Source organism: Leptodactylus fuscus, chromosome 4, assembly GCF_031893055.1.
Source record: "Leptodactylus fuscus isolate aLepFus1 chromosome 4, aLepFus1.hap2, whole genome shotgun sequence".
NCBI lineage: Eukaryota > Metazoa > Chordata > Amphibia > Anura > Leptodactylidae > Leptodactylus > Leptodactylus fuscus.
In genome coordinates, this window is record NC_134268.1 from 10,553,782 (window position 1) to 10,575,982 (window position 22,201).

Here is a 22,201-nt window from a genome sequence, read left to right on the forward strand (position 1 = left end):
GTATACAAGACTTCTCCCGAGCTGCACCACTTCTCTGGAATGCTCTACCCCGGACAATCAGATTAACTCCCAACTTCTACAGTTTCAAACGCAAACTAAAGACGCATCTTATCAGACAGGCCGATCACAATTCCTAATGCACAAAATTGTCTGAACACTGTATAAGCAATGCCGCCCCTGCTACCTCTTGTGTCACCCCCTCTACCTCATAGATTGTAAGCTCTTTTGAGCAGGGCCCTCAGTCCCATTGTGTGAAATGACGTTCTTTGTTATGAATGTCTGTATCTGAACCCTATAAATTGTACAGCGCTGCGGAATATGTTGGCGCTATATAAATAAAATGTATTATTATTATTATAATATAAACTGACTTAGTTTTAAGCACCTGCTATATATAGTCAGTCTCTACTCCTGGTTTGTATATACAGTGAGCGTCTTTGTTTAAGTCCATGTAAATTTTGGAAACTACAACTGATAAAAATGATTCTATTGTAGATTCCGGTATATGAACATTATAATATCTGCCAATGATATTGATGTTGTATAATAATACACCTTGTGTTTCCTAACCCTACAGTCGGGGGCGCTGTGCCTCCATGCAGCAGCCAAGAGGGGGCACACAGCTGTGGTAAAGGCTCTGTTACAGAAGGGGGCCCAAGTGGATGCCAGAACCAAGGAGAATTACACTGCACTTCACATCGCTGTAGAGAACTGCAAACCACAGGTAGTCCAGACCCTGCTCGGCTTCGGGGCACAGGTGCAACCAAAAGGAGGGAAGGTGAGAGGACAAAGACCAGAGGGCGATGACTAAATGTATGTGCAAGGAGCTGCCTAACATCCCCTTGTGACTCTTACCTCATATGACCACATGATGGCGACACAGCCCCACACGCTGATACAATGTAGCCATGAATGTATCAGCAGTACTTGCGGTTTTATAAGGCTCATTGTAGCAGGAGTAAGTGCTGTGTCTTACATCTTCCGTTTATGAGACGTTATATAGTCAGAGAGACGACATCTCAGTGCAGATTTCTTTATTTGCCCCAAATCATAAAATAAAGTGAGTTTCCTTTTATTACAAACACAGTAAGAGCTTGACAAGGATCGTGCAATACTTTTATATACAGCTGAATATTCATTCCCTTTAAGCACCTTCTCATGTAAACCAGGGCGCTCTGACTGGTACTTGCAAAACTACAACTCTTATCTGCTCTGACGACCTCTTGTAACTTTGCAACAGCCAGAAAGTGAGATTTTGGAGACTAATGAATTTTGAGGTGTTAGTGGGGGATCCTCTTATCCCTATTATATTAGTTCAAGCAAAGCGCTGTCTATCTGGATGTCCATTGAGATTTGGTTCCGCTGTCACTATAGTATGAAGAGTCTTGCAGAGCGGAGCGATCAGAGTCCAGCTCCATCCATCTCTAAGCCAGGTCAGCTGATCGGTACAGGGTACGGGTGTCAGACCCCCACCGATCATATACTAATGACTAGAGATGAGCGAACACTAAAATGTTCGAGGTTCGAAATTCGATTCGAACAGCCGCTCAATGTTCGTGTGTTCGAACGGGTTTCGAACCCCATTATAGTCTATGGGGAACAGATACTCGTTAAGGGGGAAACCCAAATCCGTGTCTGGAGGGTCACCAAGTCCACTATGACACCCCAGGAAATGATGCCAACACCTCTGGAATCACACTGGGACAGCAGAGGAAGCATGTCTGGGGGCATCTAACACACCAAAGACCCTCTATTACCCCAACATCACAGCCTAACAACTACACACTTTACACACTCAATACCACCTCTCTGACAGTAGGAAAACACCTTGAAACATGTGTATTTGGCACTTGCAGTGAGGAGAGCTTGTCACCAGCAGTGAATTTGGCCCTTGTAGTAAGTTGAGGTTGGCACCAACATTTGTTTTGAAAATCAGGGTGGATTGAGCCTCTAACCAGCAGAGTTTGGGCAAATTCATGGTGGAGGGAGCCTCTAAAAACCCCAGTTTGGACCAATTCATGGTGGAGGGAGCCTCTAAAAACCCCAGTTTGGACCAATTCATGATGGAGGGAGCCTCTAAACAGCCCAGTTTGGACCAATTCATGGTGGAGGGAGCCTCTAAAAACCCCAGTTTGGACCAATTCATGGTGGAGGGAGCCTCTAAAAACCCCAGTTTGAACCAATTCATGGTGGAGGGAGCCTCTAAAAACCCCAGTTTGGACCAATTCATGGTGGAGGGAGCCTCTAAACAGCCCAGTTTGGACCAATTCATGGTGGAGGGAGCCTCTAAAAACCCCAGTTTGGACCAATTCATGGTGGAGGGAGCCTCTAAAAACCCCAGTTTGGACCAATTCATGATGGAGGGAGCCTCTAAACAGCCCAGTTTGGACCAATTCATGGTGGAGGGAGCCTCTAAAAACCCCAGTTTGGACCAATTCATGGTGGAGGGAGCCTCTAAAAACCCCAGTTTGGACCAATTCATGGTGGAGGGAGCCTCTAAAAACCCCAGTTTGGACCAATTCATGGTGGAGGGAGCCTCTAAAAACCCCAGTTTGGACCAATTCATGGTGGAGGGAGCCTCTAAAAACCCCAGTTTGGACCAATTCATGGTGGAGGGAGCCTCTAAACAGCCCAGTTTGGGCAAATTCATGGTGGAGGGAGCCTCTAAAAACCCCCAGTTTGGACCAATTCATGGTGGAGGGAGCCTCTAAAAACCCCAGTTTGGACCAATTCATGGTGGAGGGAGCCTCTAAACAGCCCAGTTTGGGCAAATTCATGGTGGAGGGAGCCTCTAAAAACCCCCAGTTTGGACCAATTCATGGTGGAGGGAGCCTCTAAAAACCCCCAGTTTGGACCAATTCATGGTGGAGGGAGCCTCTAAACAGCCCAGTTTGGGCAAATTCATGGTGGAGGGAGCCTCTAAAAACCCCCAGTTTGGACCAATTCATGATGGAGGGAGCCTCTAAAAACCCCAGTTTGGACCAATTCATGGTGGAGGGAGCCTCTAAAAACCCCCAGTTTGGACCAATTCATGGTGGAGGGAGCCTCTAAAAACCCCAGTTTGGACCAATTCATGGTGGAGGGAGCCTCTAAACAGCCCAGTTTGGACCAATTCATGGTGGAGGGAGCCTCTAAAAACCCCAGTTTGGGCAAATTCATGGTGGAGGGAGCCTCTAACCAGCCCAGTTTGGACCAATTCATGGTGGAGGGAGCCTCTAACCAGCAGAGTTGGGGGAAATCAGGGTGGAGGGAGCCTCTAACCAGCAGAGTTGTGGGAAAGCAGGGTGGAGGGAGCCTCTAACCAGCAGAGTTGTGGGAAAGCAGGGTGGAGGGAGCCTCTAACCAGCAGAGTTGGTGGAAATCAGGGTGGAGGGAGCCTCTAACCAGCAGAGTTGGGGGAAATCAGGGTGGAGGGAGCCTCTAACCAGCAGAGTTGGGGGAAATCATGTTGGAGGGAGCCTCTAACCAGCAGAGTTGGGGGAAATCAGGGTGGAGGGAGCCTAGTATTAGCAGAATTGTGCAACGCTTATGGTGGATGAGTATGAGGATGCGGAGGAATTGGAGAGGTTGAGTACAGACATGGAGTTTCATGTTGGGGTGCTTTACACAGGTGGGCACAAAAATGACGGCTCTACCCAGTGGTGGTTCATTTTTATCAAAGTGAGCCGATCGGCACTCTCAGCTGACAGACGGATGCGCTTGTCAGTGATGATGCCACCGGCTGCACTGAACACCCTCTCAGATAGGACGCTGGCGGCAGGACAGGACAGCACCTCCAAGGCATATAGGGCAAGTTCAAGCCACAGGTCCAACTTCGACACCCAATACGTGTAGGGCGCAGAGGGGTCGGAGAGGACAGGGCTGTGGTCGGAAAGGTATTCCCGCAACATGCGCCTATATTTCTCACGCCTGGTGACACTAGGACCCTCCGTGGCGGCACTTTGGCGAGGGGGTGCCATCAAGGTGTCCCAGACCTTAGACAGTGTGCCCCTCGTTTGTGTGGACCGGTGAGAACTTGGTTGCCTACTGGAGGAACTGCCCTCCCTGCCGCCAACCTCACATGCTGGAAACATCTCCATCATATTCTGCACCAATTGCCTGTGGCAAGCATTGATGCGATTGGCCCTCCCCTCTACCGGAATAAAAGACGAGATGTTGTTTTTATACCGGGGGTCAAGGATAGCAAAGATCCAGTACTGGTTGTTCTCCATGATTTTGACAATACGCTTGTCGGTTGTAAAGCACCCCAACATGAACTCAGCCATGTCTGCCACAGTGTTAGTTGGCATGACTCCTCTGGCCCCACCGGAAAGTTCAATCTCCATTTCCTCCTCATCCTCCATGTCTACCTATCCGCGCTGCAACAATGGGACGATTCGAAGTTGCCCGGAAGCCTCCTGTATCACCATCACATCATCGGACAACTCTTCTTCCTCCTCCTCCTCCTCCATTAAACGCAGTGAAGCGGACAGATGTGTGGACCTACTCTCCAGCTGTGACGGATCGGATGCTATCCCTAACTCCTCTGTGTGATCTGAGTTATCCCTGATGTCAATCAGGGATTCTCTCAGAACACACAAGAGCGGGATTGTAAGGCTCACCATCGCATCCTCAGAGCTCACCCTCCTTGTGGACTCCTCAAAGACCCGTAGGATGTCACAAAGGTCTCTCATCCATGGCCACTCATGGATGTGAAACTGAGGCAGCTGACTTTGTGGCACCCTAGGGTTTTGTAGCTGGTATTCCATCAAAGGTCTCTGCTGCTCAACCACTCTATTCAACATCTGAAACGTTGAGTTCCAGCGTGTGGGGACGTCGCACAAAAGCCGGTGTTGTGGCACATGCAGGCGTTGCTGGAGAGATTTTAAGCTAGCAGCGGCTACTGTCGACTTGCGAAAGTGGGCGCACATGCGCCGCACTTTCACCAGTAGCTCTGGAACATTGGGGTAGCTCTTTAGGAAACGTTGCACCACTAGGTTGAAGACGTGGGCCAGGCATGGAACATGTTGGAGTCCGGCAAGCTCCAGAGCTGCTACCAGGTTCCGGCCGTTATCACAAACGACCATGCCTGGGCCCAGGTGCAGCGGCTCAAACCATATTGCCGTCTCATCGAGGAGGGCATCCCTCACCTCGGAGGCAGTGTGCTGTCTGTCCCCCAAGCTGATCAGCTTCAGCACAGCCTGCTGACGTCTACCAACGCCAGTGCTGCAACGTTTCCAACTCGTAGCTGGGGTCAATCTAACAGCGGAGGAGGAGGCGGTGGCGGAGGAGGAGGCGGTGGCGGAGGAGGAGGCGGTAGAGGAGGAGGAGGAGGGGGGTGTTCTTCTCGTGTCCCTGCCAGGAATGTTAGGCGGGGAGACGAGGTACACCGGGCCAGTTTGGGAAGCAGTCCCAGCCTCAACTACATTCACCCAGTGTGCCGTCAGTGAAATGTAGCGTCCCTGTCCGCATGCACTTGTCCACGCGTCGGTGGTCAAGTGGACCTTTGTGCAAAGCGCGGAACTAAGGGCCCGCCTGATGTTGAGTGACACGTGCTGGTGCAAGGCGGGGACGGCACACCGGGAGAAGTAGTGACGGCTAGGGACGGCATAGCGAGGTGCCGCAGTTGCCATCAGGTCCAGGAAGGCGGGAGTTTCAACAAGCCGGAACGCCAACATCTCCTGGGCCAGCAGTTTAGCGATGTTGGCGTTCAAGGCTTGCGCGTGTGGGTGGTTAGCAGTGTATTTCTGCCGCCGCTCCAATGTCTGAGAGATGGTGGGTTGTTGTAAAGAAGCGCCTGATGGTGCCTTTGATGGTGCAGGAGAAGGAGATAAGACAGGACCAGGGGAGGATGAGGTAGAAGTCAACAAAGTGGCGGAGGCAGATGAAGTGGTGTCCTGGCTCGTCCTCTGGAGTGCATCGCCAGCACAGTCAGCAGTGGCAGTGGCAGAGGCAGAGGCAGTGGCAGAGGCAGTGGCAGTGGCGTGAACGGCAGGCGGCCTTTGTCCTGCCGTTGCTGCCTGCCACTGATTCCAGTGCTTGGATTCCAAATGACGACGCATTGAAGTGGTGGACAGGTTGCTCTTCTCAGAGCCCCTAATTTAGCTCTTATTAGTTAATTAGCTCTTAATTAGCTCTTATTAGTTAATTATTAATTTAGCTCTTATAAGAGCTGTTGTGGTTGTCTTCTCCTTCCTATCCTAGCCTGTCCCTGCCTACCCAGAATCTAACCCCTAGCTAACTGGACGGAAACCTCCGTCCCCGGTGAATTGCAAGCTCAGAATGACGCGAAGCTGGGTGGCGCTGTTCTTTTAAATTAGAGGTCACATGTTTTCGGCAGCCAATGGGTTTTGCCTACTTTTTTCAACGTCACCGGTGTCGTAGTTCCTGTCCCACCTACCCTGCGCTGTTATTGGAGCAAAAAAGGCGCCAGGGAAGGTGGGAGGGGAATCGAGTAATGGCGCACTTTACCACGCGGTGTTCGATTCGATTCGAACATGCCGAACAGCCTAATATCCGATCGAACATGAGTTCGATAGAACACTGTTCGCTCATCTCTACTAATGACCTATCCTATGCATATGGAGTCGGTATGAAAAATGCCTGGAAGATCCCTTTAAAGGGTATGAATACTTTTGCAACACATTTTTAATTTATCCAGTGCAACAGAGATACAAAGTGAAGCCACGTTGTAAATAGTCTTAGTCTGCTGTGCATGGACCTCCCATGAAAGTGAATGGAGCATGCTGGGAGTTGTAGTTTCACAGCATGTTGAGTGCCGGAGGTTGCTGACTAGGGTTGAGCCGATCTTGAGATTTCAGGATCGATTTTAAAATCCGATTTCCGATCATTTTCCAGCCGATTGCAATCGTGAAACTTGCTCGATCTGATCTTTTCCAATCCCGAACCCTATTGCTGACCCCTGTTCTAGATTAAACTTTCTCAGGTCAGGCAGTCCCTATAGCAAAATAGCTCAGAGACCCCACAATGGATCCGTGTTGTTTACCACTGATCTGGATTCAGCAATGTTTCCATTCCGTGCCAGCCAGCAGAGATCTTGAAACACCAAGTCCATTGTAGATCTTTCTATCATCTTGTACCATTCACTTATAAGTTCCTCACCCCCAGGACCAGGAGACCCCGCTACACATTGCAGCACGGATAAAAGACGGGGAGAAAGTGGCCGAGATCCTGCTGAAGAGCGGAGCTGACGTCAACATGGAGCGAGCGGTGAGCGCAACTCTGCCCTATATACTGATTCCAAAATTTCCGCGGACTTTCCTGTTCCTGTAATGTACTTGCCATTGAAGTCTGAGCAGGTTGTAGTAAAAACCAAGCAAACCTTGATTATGTTTGTGCACTTCCTAGCAGTGTCATGCTGTACGTCTCTAGTGCCCCCTTTCAGATGCCATTTTGGCTAGATGATACATTCTTGTCTGCCTGCAGTCACCACTAGGGGGAGCTCACTTCATATTATACCCTGCTCCCTGAATAGATTTATTTTCTGGAGCTCCTCCTAGTGGTGGCGGCAGAACTGTCCTACTCTGCCATGCATCCCTAACATGTATCCTTCTCATTGTCAGAACGGTGAGACGGCCATGCATGTCGCAGCTCAATATGGCAACATCAAGATGATCAGAGCGCTGATGGAGGAGGGAGGGGAGGTCACGTGGCAGTCAAAGGTGCGTCATGTTCATTGCTCCTCCTACTAGATAGCGCCGCTTCTGTCCTTGAACTACATTGAGTCTTATACTCCAGTCACCTCAAGAGCTGTGGTGATATTTACAGTACATGGCTAAAAGTATGTGCACCCCATGTATGTATTTTAATATGGGCTGCTATAAAATCCTCTTGTACCCACAGAGTGCTTGTTTGGCAGGGCCATGGTGTACATGACATCATCTCCCCAATATAGAATTATATGATGGCACCTTGGGAATTCACTATTGCATATATATTAGCACCCATAGACTGTTTCATGGGGAACATCAGTTATTTCCCCAGTATATATTTCGACACCCACAGAGTGCTTGTTTGGCAGGACCATGGAGATCAGCCCTAATCTCCCCAGTATAGTATCCTATGATACTGAGCATTTGGTAGTGTCCTGGAGAACCCCACTAATGTTTGCAAGGTAGCGTGCTATGATGATGCCATCAGGATGCATTTTACATATATCTAGTGCACACAGAGTGCTTGTTTAGCAGTGTCATCGGGAACATCACTCATCTCCCCAGTGTAGTAGTCTATGATGGAACCCTGGGAATTCATTTTTGCATAAATCGTGGTATCATAGTGTCGGGGGAACATCACTTCTAGTAAAACTAATTTTACATATACTGTATCTTAGCACACACAGAGTGCTTGTTTAGTAGTGTCATGGGGTATGGCACTTGTCTCCCCAGTATAGTGTCTTGTTATGGAATAATTTTGCATATATTTTAGATCCCATAAAGGGTTTGTTTGGTATCACCCTGGAGAACGTCACTCATCTCTATACTATAGTGTTCTGTTCTGGTGTTGTTGGAATAATGTTGCATGTATCTTAGCACATACAGAGTGCTTGCTGAGCCGTGTCAGGGGTAACATCACTCAATTCCCAAATATGACCTATCACTTATGTTTATATGCAGATTGCATGGCTGTTTGTTGGCAAAATGGTCACACACCTTAAGGGTGCACATACTTTTTAGTTCCATATTAACAATAGGGTAGGACGTGTTTGACATTGTTACCTTGTCGCTGCAGACTAGAGAAAATGCTCTGCACACGGCAGTCCGCCATTGTCACCTGCCCATCGTGGAGGTTATACTTGACTATCTGACCAATGAGAGGAGCCAAAGCGATGCCGTGGCCTGTGTCAACCAACCCAACCAGGTATGTAAGGCAGATGGTAAATATCTGGTGCCCAATGATGGTGTATTCTTTATAGGCCAAGTCTGATCTGTGGACAATGCTCCACCAGTTGGATCCCAGATGAAAGGAAATTTTAGTACATGACAATACCTTTTGCTTTTAGGCAGGGGAGACCCCTCTACATTTAGCGGCGGCCATGGGTAAGGACATGATCCATTGCGAGGAGGAGGATGTGCGGATCATCAGGCTGCTGTTGGACCACGATGCCGATATCTCTGGCACCACATCTCAGGTATGATAACGTTCAATGTCCACCATTTTTTGGCTTCCTTTTTGCATGTTTTGGAGCCAACGCCAGAAATAATATTCCTTTAGGCCTTTTCCATCACTGTAGCTATATAAGGGTTAGATTTTTGCAGGCTTATTTGTATTTTCTGAAGGCTCCATATAATGTTCCAAGAAATATGGCAAGAAATTGTAAAGTATTATGTTTCTCAGTGTGGAGATGTATGAGGGCTTTATTTTTTGTGAGTGAGATGCATTTTTTAATGGTTCGAAGTTTGCACAAATAGAAGTTTTTGAACATTTGTATACCAGATTTTCTGGGGGCGAAGTGACCAATTCCAGCGAGTTAACTTTAATATGTCCTGATCTTTCTGATGTCTTGATCACTGATACAAAAAGCGACAATACTAATTCCATAATACATGGAGATACTTCTATATTGGGGTGCATTAAGCTTGTCAGCATTGCTCTGACCGGCAGCCTATGAGGTCCTGAATGCAGCTCCATCTTTCTAATGCAAAATATGTATTTGCAAAAACTAAAAAATACTACAAAGAAACAAAACGTCCTGTCCTGAGTGCTGCGCTAATGGATTCTGTGTCCCTGCAGCAATCGTATACCAAAGCAGAATTAAAATTGATGTTAAGTATTATAATAATATTTATTTGGACAGTTTACACAGTAGGAACAGCTTGTTGATGAGCTAGAAGATTTGTGACCGCACATCAGGGATCAGCTACCACTATCCGAGCCGGCGACGCTCTCGGGATCTGACTCAGTATATAGGCCTAAACCTCATACACATTGCTGTTTATCCTGAAACCTCCGTTAAATAAACGGCGTCCAACACTTGACTCCAACATCGTCCTCATCTCCAGACAGTGATAATACAAGAAAGCTACACAGGGAAACAAAGGGAAGTGTTTACAAGAGCAGCACAATAAACATAGTCCAAGTGTGAAGAGGACGAATTACACAAGAAGAGAGTCAAGAGGAGGCAACGGGGCCAAGAAAAATCTCATCCCAAACATAGAAGCCCCATAGACAGGAAAATAATACTATAAAACCAATCATTATATGAATCTCACTACAATAATACTGCTCCTATGTACAAGAATATATCTACTATAATACTGCTCCTATGTACAAGAATATAACTACTATAATACTGCTCCTATGTACAAGAATATAACTACTATAATACTACTCCTATGTACAAGAATATAACTACTATAATACTGCTCCTATGTACAAGAATATAACTACTATAATACTGCCCCTATATACAAGAATATAACTACTATAATACCACTCCTATGTACAAGAATATAACTACTATAATACTGCTCCTATGTACAAGAATATAACTACTATAATACTACTCCTATGTACAAGATTATAACTACTATAATACTACCTCCTATGTACAAGAATATAACTACTATAATACTACTCCTATGTACAAGAATATAACTACTATAATACTGCTCCTATGTACAAGAATATAACTACTATAATACTACTCCTATGTACAAGAATATAACTACTATAATACTACTCCTATGTACAAGAATATAACTACTATAATACTGCTCCTATGTGCAAGAATATAACTACTATAATACTACTCCTATGTACAAGATTATAACTACTATAATACTACTCCTATGTACAAGATTATAACTACTATAATACTACTCCTATGTACAAGAATATAACTACTATAATACTGCTCCTATGTACAAGAATATAACTACTATAATACTACTCCTATGTACAAGATTATAACTACTATAATACTACTCCTATGAACAAGAATATAACTACTATAATACTACTCCTATGTACAAGAATATAACTACTATAATACTGCTCCTATGTACAAGAATATAACTACTATAATACTGCTCCTATGTACAAGATTATAACTACTATAATACTACCTCCTATGTACAAGAATATAACTACTATAATACTACTCCTATGTACAAGAATATAACTACTATAATACTGCTCCTATGTACAAGAATATAACTACTATAATACTACTTCTATGTACAAGAATATAACTATTATAATACTGCTCCTATGTACAAGAATATAGCTACTATAATACTGCTCCTATGTACAAGAATATAACTACTATAATACTACTCCTATGTACAAGAATATAACTACTATAATACTGCTCCTATGTACAAGAATATAACTACTATAATACTGCTCCTATGTACAAGAATATAACTACTATAATGCTACTCCTATGTACAAGAATATAACTACTATAATACTATCTCCTATGTACAAGAATATAACTACTATAATACTATCTCCTATGTACAAGAATATAACTACTATAATACTGCTCCTATGTACAAGAATATAACTACTATAATACTGCCTCCTATGTACAAGAATATAACTACTATAATACTATCTCCTATGTACAAGAATATAACTACTATAATACTATCTCCTATGTACAAGAATATAACTACTATAATACTATCTCCTATGTACAAGAATATAACTACTATAATACTGCCTCCTATGTACAAGAATATAACTACTATAATACTATCTCCTATGTACAAGAATATAACTACTATAATACTATCTCCTATGTACAAGAATATAACTACTATAATACTGCCTCCTATGTACAAGAATATAACTACTATAATACTATCTCCTATGTACAAGAATATAACTACTATAATACTATCTCCTATGTACAAGAATATAACTACTATAATACTGCCTCCTATGTACAAGAATATAACTACTATAATACTGCTCCTATGTACAAGAATATAACTACTATAATACTACTCCTATGTACAAGAATATAACTACTATAATACTACTCCTATGTACAAGAATATAACTACTATAATACTGCTCCTATGTACAAGAATATAACTACTATAATACTAGTCCTATGTACAAGAATATAACTACTATAATACTACTCCTATGTACAAGAATATAACTACTATAATACTACTCCTATGTACAAGAATATAACTACTATAATACTACTCCTATGTACAAGAATATAACTACTATAATACTAGTCCTATGTACAAGAATATAACTACTATAATACTACTCCTATGTACAAGAATATAACTACTATAATACTGCTCCTATGTACAAGAATATAACTACTATAATACTATCTCCTATGTACAAGAATATAACTACTATAATACTATCTCCTATGTACAAGAATATAACTACTATAATACTATCTCCTATGTACAAGAATATAACTACTATAATACTATCTCCTATGTACAAGAATATAACTACTATAATACTTGCCTCCTATGTACAAGAATATAACTACTATAATACTGCTCCTATGTACAAGAATATAACTACTATAATACTACTCCTATGTACAAGAATATAACTACTATAATACTACTCCTATGTACAAGAATATAACTACTATAATACTAGTCCTATGTACAAGAATATAACTACTATAATGCTACTCCTATGTACAAGAATATAACTACTATAATACTGCTCCTATGTACAAGAATATAACTACTATAATACTTCCCCTATGTACAAGACTATAACTACTATAATACTACTCCTATGTACAAGAATATAACTACTATAATACTTCTCCTATGTACAAGAATATAACTGCTATACTGCTACCTCCTATGTACAAGAATATAACTACTATAATACTGCTCCTATGTACAAGAATATAACTACTATAATACTGCTCCTATGTACAAGAATATAACTACTATAATATTACTCCTATGTACAAGAATATAACTACTATAATACTAGCATAATATATTGAAAAAAATCTTTGTTTTCTTTTTTGTAGACGGGGGAGACTCCACTGCATTACTGTGCCAGAATGGGAAATGAAGATGTCTTACTGGAGATGATTAAACATATAGGATCCAACCAGATGCAGCAGACTATGAACAGACAAGAAAAGGTGATCACTGACTGCTGATAAGTAAAATATATCACATTCTCAAAAAGTTGCTTTATCTACCGAATTTTTAAATAATAAAAGTGGGGTGCATGTTGTGCCAAGTGTCTCTTCCCTTCTCTATGAACAGTTTACCACTTTATAATTGATATATTCTTGTACATAGGAGTAGTATTATAGTAGTTATATTCTTGTACATAGGAGCAGTATTATAGTAGTTATATTCTTGTACATAGGAGCAGTATTATAGTAGTTATATTCTTGTACATAGGAGGTAGTATTATAGTAGTTATATTCTTCTACATAGGAGCAGTATTATAGTAGTTATATTCTTGTACATAGGAGGTAGTATTATAGTAGTTATATTCTTGTACATAGGAGGCAGTATTATAGTAGTTATATTCTTGTACATAGGAGATAGTATTATAGTAGTTATATTCTTGTACATAGGAGATAGTATTATAGTAGTTATATTCTTGTACATAGGAGATAGTATTATAGTAGTTATATTCTTGTACATAGGAGATAGTATTATAGTAGTTATATTCTTGTACATAGGAGCAGTATTATAGTAGTTATATTCTTGTACATAGGAGTAGTATTATAGTAGTTATATTCTTGTACATAGGACTAGTATTATAGTAGTTATATTCTTGTACATAGGAGTAGTATTATAGTAGTTATATTCTTGTACATAGGAGTAGTATTATAGTAGTTATATTCTTGTACATAGGAGTAGTATTATAGTAGTTATATTCTTGTACATAGGACTAGTATTATAGTAGTTATATTCTTGTACATAGGAGCAGTATTATAGTAGTTATATTCTTCTACATAGGAGTAGTATTATAGTAGTTATATTCTTCTACATAGGAGTAGTATTATAGTAGTTATATTCTTGTACATAGGAGTAGTATTATAGTAGTTATATTCTTGTACATAGGAGGTAGTATTATAGTAGTTATATTCTTGTACATAGGAGCAGTATTATAGTAGTTATACTCTTGTACATAGCAGTAGTATTATAGTAGTTATATTCTTGTACATAGGAGTAGTATTATAGTAGTTATATTCTTGTACATAGGGGCAGTATTACAGTAGTTATATTCTTGTACATAGGAGGTAGTATTATAGTAGTTATATTCTTGTACATAGGAGCAGTATTATAGTAGTTATATTCTTGTACATAGGAGGTAGTATTATAGTAGTTATATTCTTGTACATAGGAGGTAGTATTATAGTAGTTATATTCTTGTACATAGGAGTAGTATTATAGTAGTTATATTCTTGTACATAGGGGCAGTATTATAGTAGTTATATTCTTGTACATAGGAGGTAGTATTATAGTAGTTATATTCTTGTACATAGGAGCAGTATTATAGTAGTTATATTCTTGTACATAGGAGGTAGTATTATAGTAGTTATATTCTTGTACATAGGAGGTAGTATTATAGTAGTTATATTCTTGTACATAGGAGGTAGTATTATAGTAGTTATACTCTTGTACATAGGAGTAGTATTATAGTAGTTATATTCTTGTACATAGGGGCAGTATTATAGTAGTTATATTCTTGTACATAGGAGGTAGTATTATAGTAGTTATATTCTTGTACATAGGAGCAGTATTATAGTAGTTATATTCTTGTACATAGGAGGTAGTATTATAGTAGTTATATTCTTGTACATAGGAGGTAGTATTATAGTAGTTATATTCTTGTACATAGGAGGTAGTATTATAGTAGTTATACTCTTGTACATAGGAGTAGTATTATAGTAGTTATATTCTTGTACATAGGAGGTAGTATTATAGTAGTTATATTCTTGTACATAGGAGGTAGTATTATAGTAGTTATATTCTTGTACATAGGAGTAGTATTATAGTAGTTATATTCTTGTACATAGGAGGTAGTATTATAGTAGTTATATTCTTGTACATAGGAGGTAGTATTATAGTAGTTATATTCTTGTACATAGGAGGTAGTATTATAGTAGTTATATTCTTGTACATAGGAGTAGTATTATAGTAGTTATATTCTTGTACATAGGAGGTAGTATTATAGTAGTTATATTCTTGTACATAGGAGGTAGTATTATAGTAGTTATATTCTTGTACATAGGAGGTAGTATTATAGTAGTTATATTCTTGTACATAGGAGCAGTGTTATAGTAGTTATATTCTTGTACATAGGGGCAGTATTATAGTAGTTATATTCTTGTACATAGGGGGTAGTATTATAGTAGTTATATTCTTGTATATAGGAGGTAGTATTATAGTAGTTATATTCTTGTACATAGGGGCAGTGTTATAGTAGTTATATTCTTGTACATAGGAGGTAGTATTATAGTAGTTATATTCTTGTACATAGGAGTAGTATTATAGTAGTTATATTCTTGTACATAGGAGCAGTATTATAGTACTTATATTCTTGTACATAGGAGGTAGTATTATAGTAGTTATATTCTTGTACATAGGAGTAGTATTATAGTAGTTATATTCTTGTACATAGGAGTAGTATTATAGTAGTTATATTCTTGTACATAGGAGGTAGTATTATAGTAGTTATATTCTTGTACATAGGAGTAGTATTATAGTAGTTATATTCTTGTACATAGGAGTAGTATTATAGTAGTTATATTCTTGTACATAGGGGGCAGTATTATAGTAGTTATATTCTTGTACATAGGAGGTAGTATTATAGTAGTTATATTCTTGTACATATGAGTAGCAGTATTATAGTAGTTATATTCTTGTACATAGGAGGTAGTATTATAGTAGTTATATTCTTGTACATAGGGGTAGTATTATAGTAGTTATATTCTTCTACATAGGAGGTAGTATTATAGTAGTTATATTCTTGTACATAGGAGCAGTATTATAGTAGTTATATTCTTGTACATAGGAGCAGTATTATAGTGTTATATTCTTGTACATAGGAGGTAGTATTATAGTAGTTATATTCTTGTACATAGGAGTAGTATTATAGTAGTTATATTCTTGTACATAGGAGTAGTATTATAGTAGTTATATTCTTGTACATAGGAGGTAGTATTATAGTAGTTATATTCTTGTACATAGGGGCAGTATTATAGTAGTTATATTCTTGTACATAGGAGGTAGTATTATAGTAGTTATATTCTTGTACATAGGGGCAGTATTATAGTAATTATATTCTTGTACATAGGAGTAGTATTATAGTAATTATATTCTTGTACATAGGAGTAGTATTATAGTAGTTATATTCTTGTACATAGGAGGTAGTATTATAGTAGTTATATTCTTGTACATAGGAGCAGTGTTATAGTAGTTATATTCTTGTACATAGGAGGTAGTATTATAGTAGTTATATTCTTGTATATAGGAGTAGTATTATAGTAGTTATATTCTTGTATATAGGAGTAGTATTATAGTAGTTATATTCTTGTACATAGGAGTAGTATTATAGTAGTTATATTCTTGTATATAGGAGTAGTATTATAGTAGTTATATTCTTGTATATAGGAGTAGTATTATAGTAGTTATATTCTTGTACATAGGAGTAGTATTATAGTAATTATATTCTTGTACATAGGAGGTAGTATTATTGTAGTTATATTCTTGTACATAGTAGTAGTATTATAGTAGTTATATTCTTGTACATAGGAGGTAGTATTATAGTAGTTATATTCTTGTACATAGGTTAGTATTATAGTAGTTATATTCTTGTACATAGGAGTAGTATTATAGTAGTTATATTCTTGTACATAGGAGTAGTATTATAGTAGTTATATTCTTGTACATAGGAGTAGTATTATAGTAGTTATATTCTTGTACATAGGAGTAGTATTATAGTAGTTATATTCTTGTACACAGGAGGTAGTATTATAGTAGTTATATTCTTGTACATAGGAGGTAGTATTATAGTAGTTATATTCTTGTACATAGGAGTTAGTATTATAGTAGTTATATTCTTGTACATAGGAGTAGTATTATAGTAGTTATATTCTTGTACATAGGAGTAGTATTATAGTAGTTATATTCTTGTACATAGGAGTAGTATTATAGTAGTTATATTCTTGTACACAGGAGGTAGTATTATAGTATATTTGTGCTGCTGTTTCATGGTCTCAGATGTCTCTTGGCCATGTAGTTATTTTGTATATAGTGTTATTATATTTTCATGGAGAAAGTGAGTAACATGTGATTAAGTTTATAACAAAAGGAAATCTTGGCCGGCGGATTCTTCTCTGTACTATGCAGGGAAGGAAGCAGGGACTGGCGGAGGTCGGTGTTGTGTATTGGCACACAGGTCCCAGTTACATATATGATTATTTTTCTAGTAGAACCTGTTACTGATAATAAACAATAATTTCCTTATGACTTCAGCACCTAATTAGGATGTGAAATAAATAAGAACGTTAGTCCCAGAATTTACCCCTGTATTTTTTTTGTAGAACGGTTGGTCGCCATTACTTGTGGCTGCAGAGAGAGGTCACACTGGTATCATTAAAATCCTGCTGCAGAATCATGCCAGAGTGGATGTATTTGATGAGGTAAGACAAGTATCTGCCTGGTATCTGATACAAAATTACCCTTAAGACAAGTATTGAAATAAAAATGGTGCCCCTTACGCTTTTTGCCCCCCCAATTGGTCTGAGTGTGTATGACCTTCATGTAGGAATTACTAGAGCAGGTAGATGGAAATGGGAAGCCACATCCAATTCTAAGAACATATGTAGCCACATGTTATATGTTCAATGCAAATCATTGTTGCTACCCATTCCACTTTTCACCCCCTGATGAGTTAGGTACACTATATATATTTCGATGTACATTAAGGGGTTGCCAATGTCCATTCTTATCCTCCCGGCCAATGTAGTTTGTAGTTATTTGGTTCAAGTGATGCATTAAATCTTCTTGACCACAGAACAAGGGTTTTGCTTTGCTAAAAGTATGAAAGGCTTCACAAATTTGCCCGTCATCCTTGTGCAGGATCAGGATCTGTCTCTATATGTCAGTCTATGTGCTGCTGAAGCAAATTTTAAAAAGTTCCACCCCCTGACACTTAGGGAGATAAGTCCAGTATCCATCGCTGCCTTTGTCCTCATCGTATTAACTGTGATCTAAACTGATGTAAAGTGTATCATGGACTGTGAACAAATCCTAAAGCTAATTACATGACATTGACTCTCTCCCTCCTTTATATCTGCAGCATGGTAAAGCAGCCTTACACCTGGCATGTGAGAACGGCCATGACAAGATTGCCGACGTCCTGCTGTGGCACAAAGCTTTTGTGAATGCAAAAACTAAGCTTGGCCTGACCCCGCTTCACCTGTGCGCCCAAAATGGCTTTAACCATCTTGTGAAGTTGCTTGTGGAAACCCACCTGGCCAATATCGACATCATGTCACTGGTAAATCCCATCCCCCTACACGGGACCGGTGCCCGCTAGCTGCAAACCCAATGTGTGTAAGGTAGTGAATGAAGAGGAAAGTTGTCAGAACCCAATATCTTCATGCCCAGAGAAGGATCTGCAACGCTTGAATTCTATGGGGACCTCTGGGGTTGTATTGAAAGCAAAAATCAGAGGATCGTACTGATTGATTGGAGCATGTGCTAATTATTTATTCTGAAGAAAAATACACTGCTGATAGAGGGGTCTGGTCGTGTCTTGAATCCCCCTCCCCATCGAGAACAGGTGGCTGCTGATCACTGATCCAATCTGAGCATGCATGTGTATGGGGAGATTGCAAGACACAGATCAAGCTGTTAGCTGATAGTTACCCAATCTGCATAGCGAGACCTGTACCCATGTCTAGGTCTTATACCCATATCTAGTACCTGTACCCATGTCTAGTACCTGTACCCATAACTAGGACATATACCCATATCTAGTACTTGTACCCATGTCTAGGACATATACCCATATCCAATACCAGTACCCATGTCTAGGACATATACCCATATCCAATACCAGTATCCATGTCTAGGACATATACCCATATCCAATACCAGTACCCATGTCTAGGACATATACCCATATCTAGTACCAATACCCATGTCTAGGTCATATACCCATATCCAATACCAGTACCCATGTCTAGGTCATATACCCATATCTAGTACCAATACCCATGTCTAGGTCATATACCCATATCTAGTACCAATACCCATGTCTAGGTCATATACCCATATCCAATACCAGTATCCATGTCTAGGTCATATACCCATATCTAGTACCAATACCCATGTCTAGGTCATATACCCATATCTAGTACCAATACCCATGTCTAGGTCATATACCCATATCCAATACCAGTACCCATGTCTAGGTCATATACCCATATCTAGTACCTGTACCCATGTCTAGTACCTGTACCCATAACTAGGACATATACCCATATCTAGTACTTGTACCCATGTCTAGGACATATACCCATATCCAATACCAGTATCCATGTCTAGGACATATACCCATATCCAATACCAGTACCCATGTCTAGGACATATACCCATATCTAATACCAGTACCCATGTCTAGGACATATACCCATATCCAATACCAGTACCCATGTCTAGGTCATATACCCATATCCAGTACTTGTACCCATGTCTAGGACATATACCCATATCCAATACCAGTACCCATGTCTAGGACATATACCCATATCCAATACCAGTACCCATGTCTAGGACATATACCCATATCCAATACCAGTACCCATGTCTAGGACATATACCCATATCCAATACCAGTATCCATGTCTAGGACATATACCCATATCCAATACCAGTACCCATGTCTAGAACATATACCCATATCCAATACCAGTACCCATGTCTTGTCTAGGACATATACCCATATCCAATACCAGTATCCATGTCTAGGACATATACCTATATCCAATACCAGTACCCATGTCTAGGACATATACCCATATCTAGTACCAATACCCATGTCTAGGTCATATACCCATATCCAATACCAGTACCCATGTCTAGATCATATACCCATATCCAATACCAGTACCCATGTCTAGGTCATATACCCATATCCAATACCAGTACCCATGTCTAGGTCATATACCCATATCCAATACCAGTACCCATGTCTAGGTCATATACCCATATCTAGTACTTGTACCCATCTCTAGGTCATATACCCATATCCAATACCAGTACCCATGTCTAGGTCATATACCCATATTCAATACCAGTACCCATGTCTAGGACATATACCCATATCTAGTACTTGTACCCATCTCTAGGTCATATACCCATATCTAGTACCAATACCAATCTCTAGGTCATATACCCATATTCAATACCAGTACCCATGTCTAGGACATATACCCATATCTAGTACCAATACCCATCTCTAGGTCATATACCCATATCCAATACCAGTACTCATGTCTAGGTCATATACCCATATCCAATACCAGTACCCATGTCTAGGTCATATACCCATATCCAATACCAGTACCCATCTTTAGGACATATACCCATATCCAATACCAGTACCCATGTCTAGGTGATATACCCATATCTAGTACTTGTACCCATGTCTAGGACATATACCCATATCCAATACCAGTACCCATGTCTAGGTCATATACCCATATCCAATACCAGTACCCATGTCTAGGACATATACCCATATCTAATACCAGTACCCATGTCTAGGACATATACCCATATCCAATACCAGTACCCATGTCTAGGACATATACCCATATCCAATACCAGTACCCATGTCTAGGACATATACCCATATCCAATACCAGTACCCATGTCTAGGACATATACCCATATCCAATACCAGTAACCATGTCTAGGACATATACCCATATCTAGTACCAATACCCATCTCTAGGTCATATACCCATATCCAATACCAGTACTCATGTCTAGGTCATATACCCATATCCAATACCAGTACCCATGTCTAGGTCATATACCCATATCCAATACCAGTACCCATGTCTAGGTCATATACCCATATCTAGTACTTGCACCCATCTCTAGGTCATATACCCATATCCAATACCAGTACCCATGTCTAGGTCATATACAGTTAGGGGCAGAAATATTTGGACAGTGACACAATTTTCGCGAGTTGGGCTCTGCATGCCACCACATTGGTTTTGAAATGAAACCTCTACAACAGAATTCAAGTGCAGATTGTAACGTTTAATTTGAAGGGTTGAACAAAAATATCTGATAGAAAATGTAGGAATTGTAGACATTTCTTTACAAACACTCCACATTTTAGGAGCTCAAAAGTAATTGGACAAATAAACATAACCCAAACAAAATATTTTTATTTTCAATATTTTGTTGCGAATCCTTTGGAGGCAATCACTGCCTTAAGTCTGGAACCCATGGACATCACCAAACGCTGGGTTTCCTCCTTCTTAATGCTTTGCCAGGCCTTTACAGCCGCAGCCTTCAGGTCTTGCTTGTTTGTGGGTCTTTCCGCCTTAAGTCTGGATTTGAGCAAGTGAAATGCATGCTCAATTGGGTTAAGATCTGGTGAGTGACTTGGCCATTGCAGAATGTTCCACTTTTTTGCACTCATGAACTCCTGGGTAGCTTTGGCTGTATGCTTGGGGTCATTGTCCATCTGTACTATGAAGCGCCATCCGATCAACTTGGCAGCATTTGGCTGAATCTGGGCTGAAAGTATATCCCGGTACACTTCAGAATTCATCCGGCTACTCTTGTCTGCTGTTATGTCATGAATAAACACAAGTGACCCAGTGCCATTGAAAGCCATGCATGCCCATGCCATCACGTTGCCTCCACCATGTTTTACAGAGGATGTGGTGTGCCTTGGATCATGTGCCGTTCCCTTTCTTCTCCAAACTTTTTTCTTCCCATCATTCTGGTACAGGTTGATCTTTGTCTCATCTGTCCATAGAATACTTTTCCAGAACTGAGCTGGCTTCTTGAGGTGTTTTTCAGCAAATGTAACTCTGGCCTGTCTATTTTTGGAATTGATGAATGGTTTGCATCTAGATGTGAACCCTTTGTATTTACTTTCATGGAGTCTTCTCTTTACTGTTGACTTAGACAGATACACCTACTTCACTGAGAGAGTTCTGGACTTCAGTTGATGTTGTGAACGG

At 40.2% G+C, this 22,201-nt stretch overlaps 1 protein-coding gene across 1 annotated transcript in view; it reads left to right on the plus strand.

The window, feature by feature from the left end:
- Window positions 1-22,201, plus strand: part of LOC142201115 (uncharacterized) — an 85,402-nt gene that overhangs the window by 46,417 nt on the left and 16,784 nt on the right. Inside the window, exons 10-17 of the mRNA XM_075271943.1 lie at window positions 578-778; window positions 7,108-7,209; window positions 7,563-7,661; window positions 8,728-8,856; window positions 8,999-9,127; window positions 12,980-13,096; window positions 17,525-17,623; window positions 18,283-18,483. Of these exons, the coding sequence (XP_075128044.1) occupies window positions 578-778; window positions 7,108-7,209; window positions 7,563-7,661; window positions 8,728-8,856; window positions 8,999-9,127; window positions 12,980-13,096; window positions 17,525-17,623; window positions 18,283-18,483 (1,077 nt within the window). The remainder of the gene's footprint in view (window positions 1-577; window positions 779-7,107; window positions 7,210-7,562; window positions 7,662-8,727; window positions 8,857-8,998; window positions 9,128-12,979; window positions 13,097-17,524; window positions 17,624-18,282; window positions 18,484-22,201) is intronic.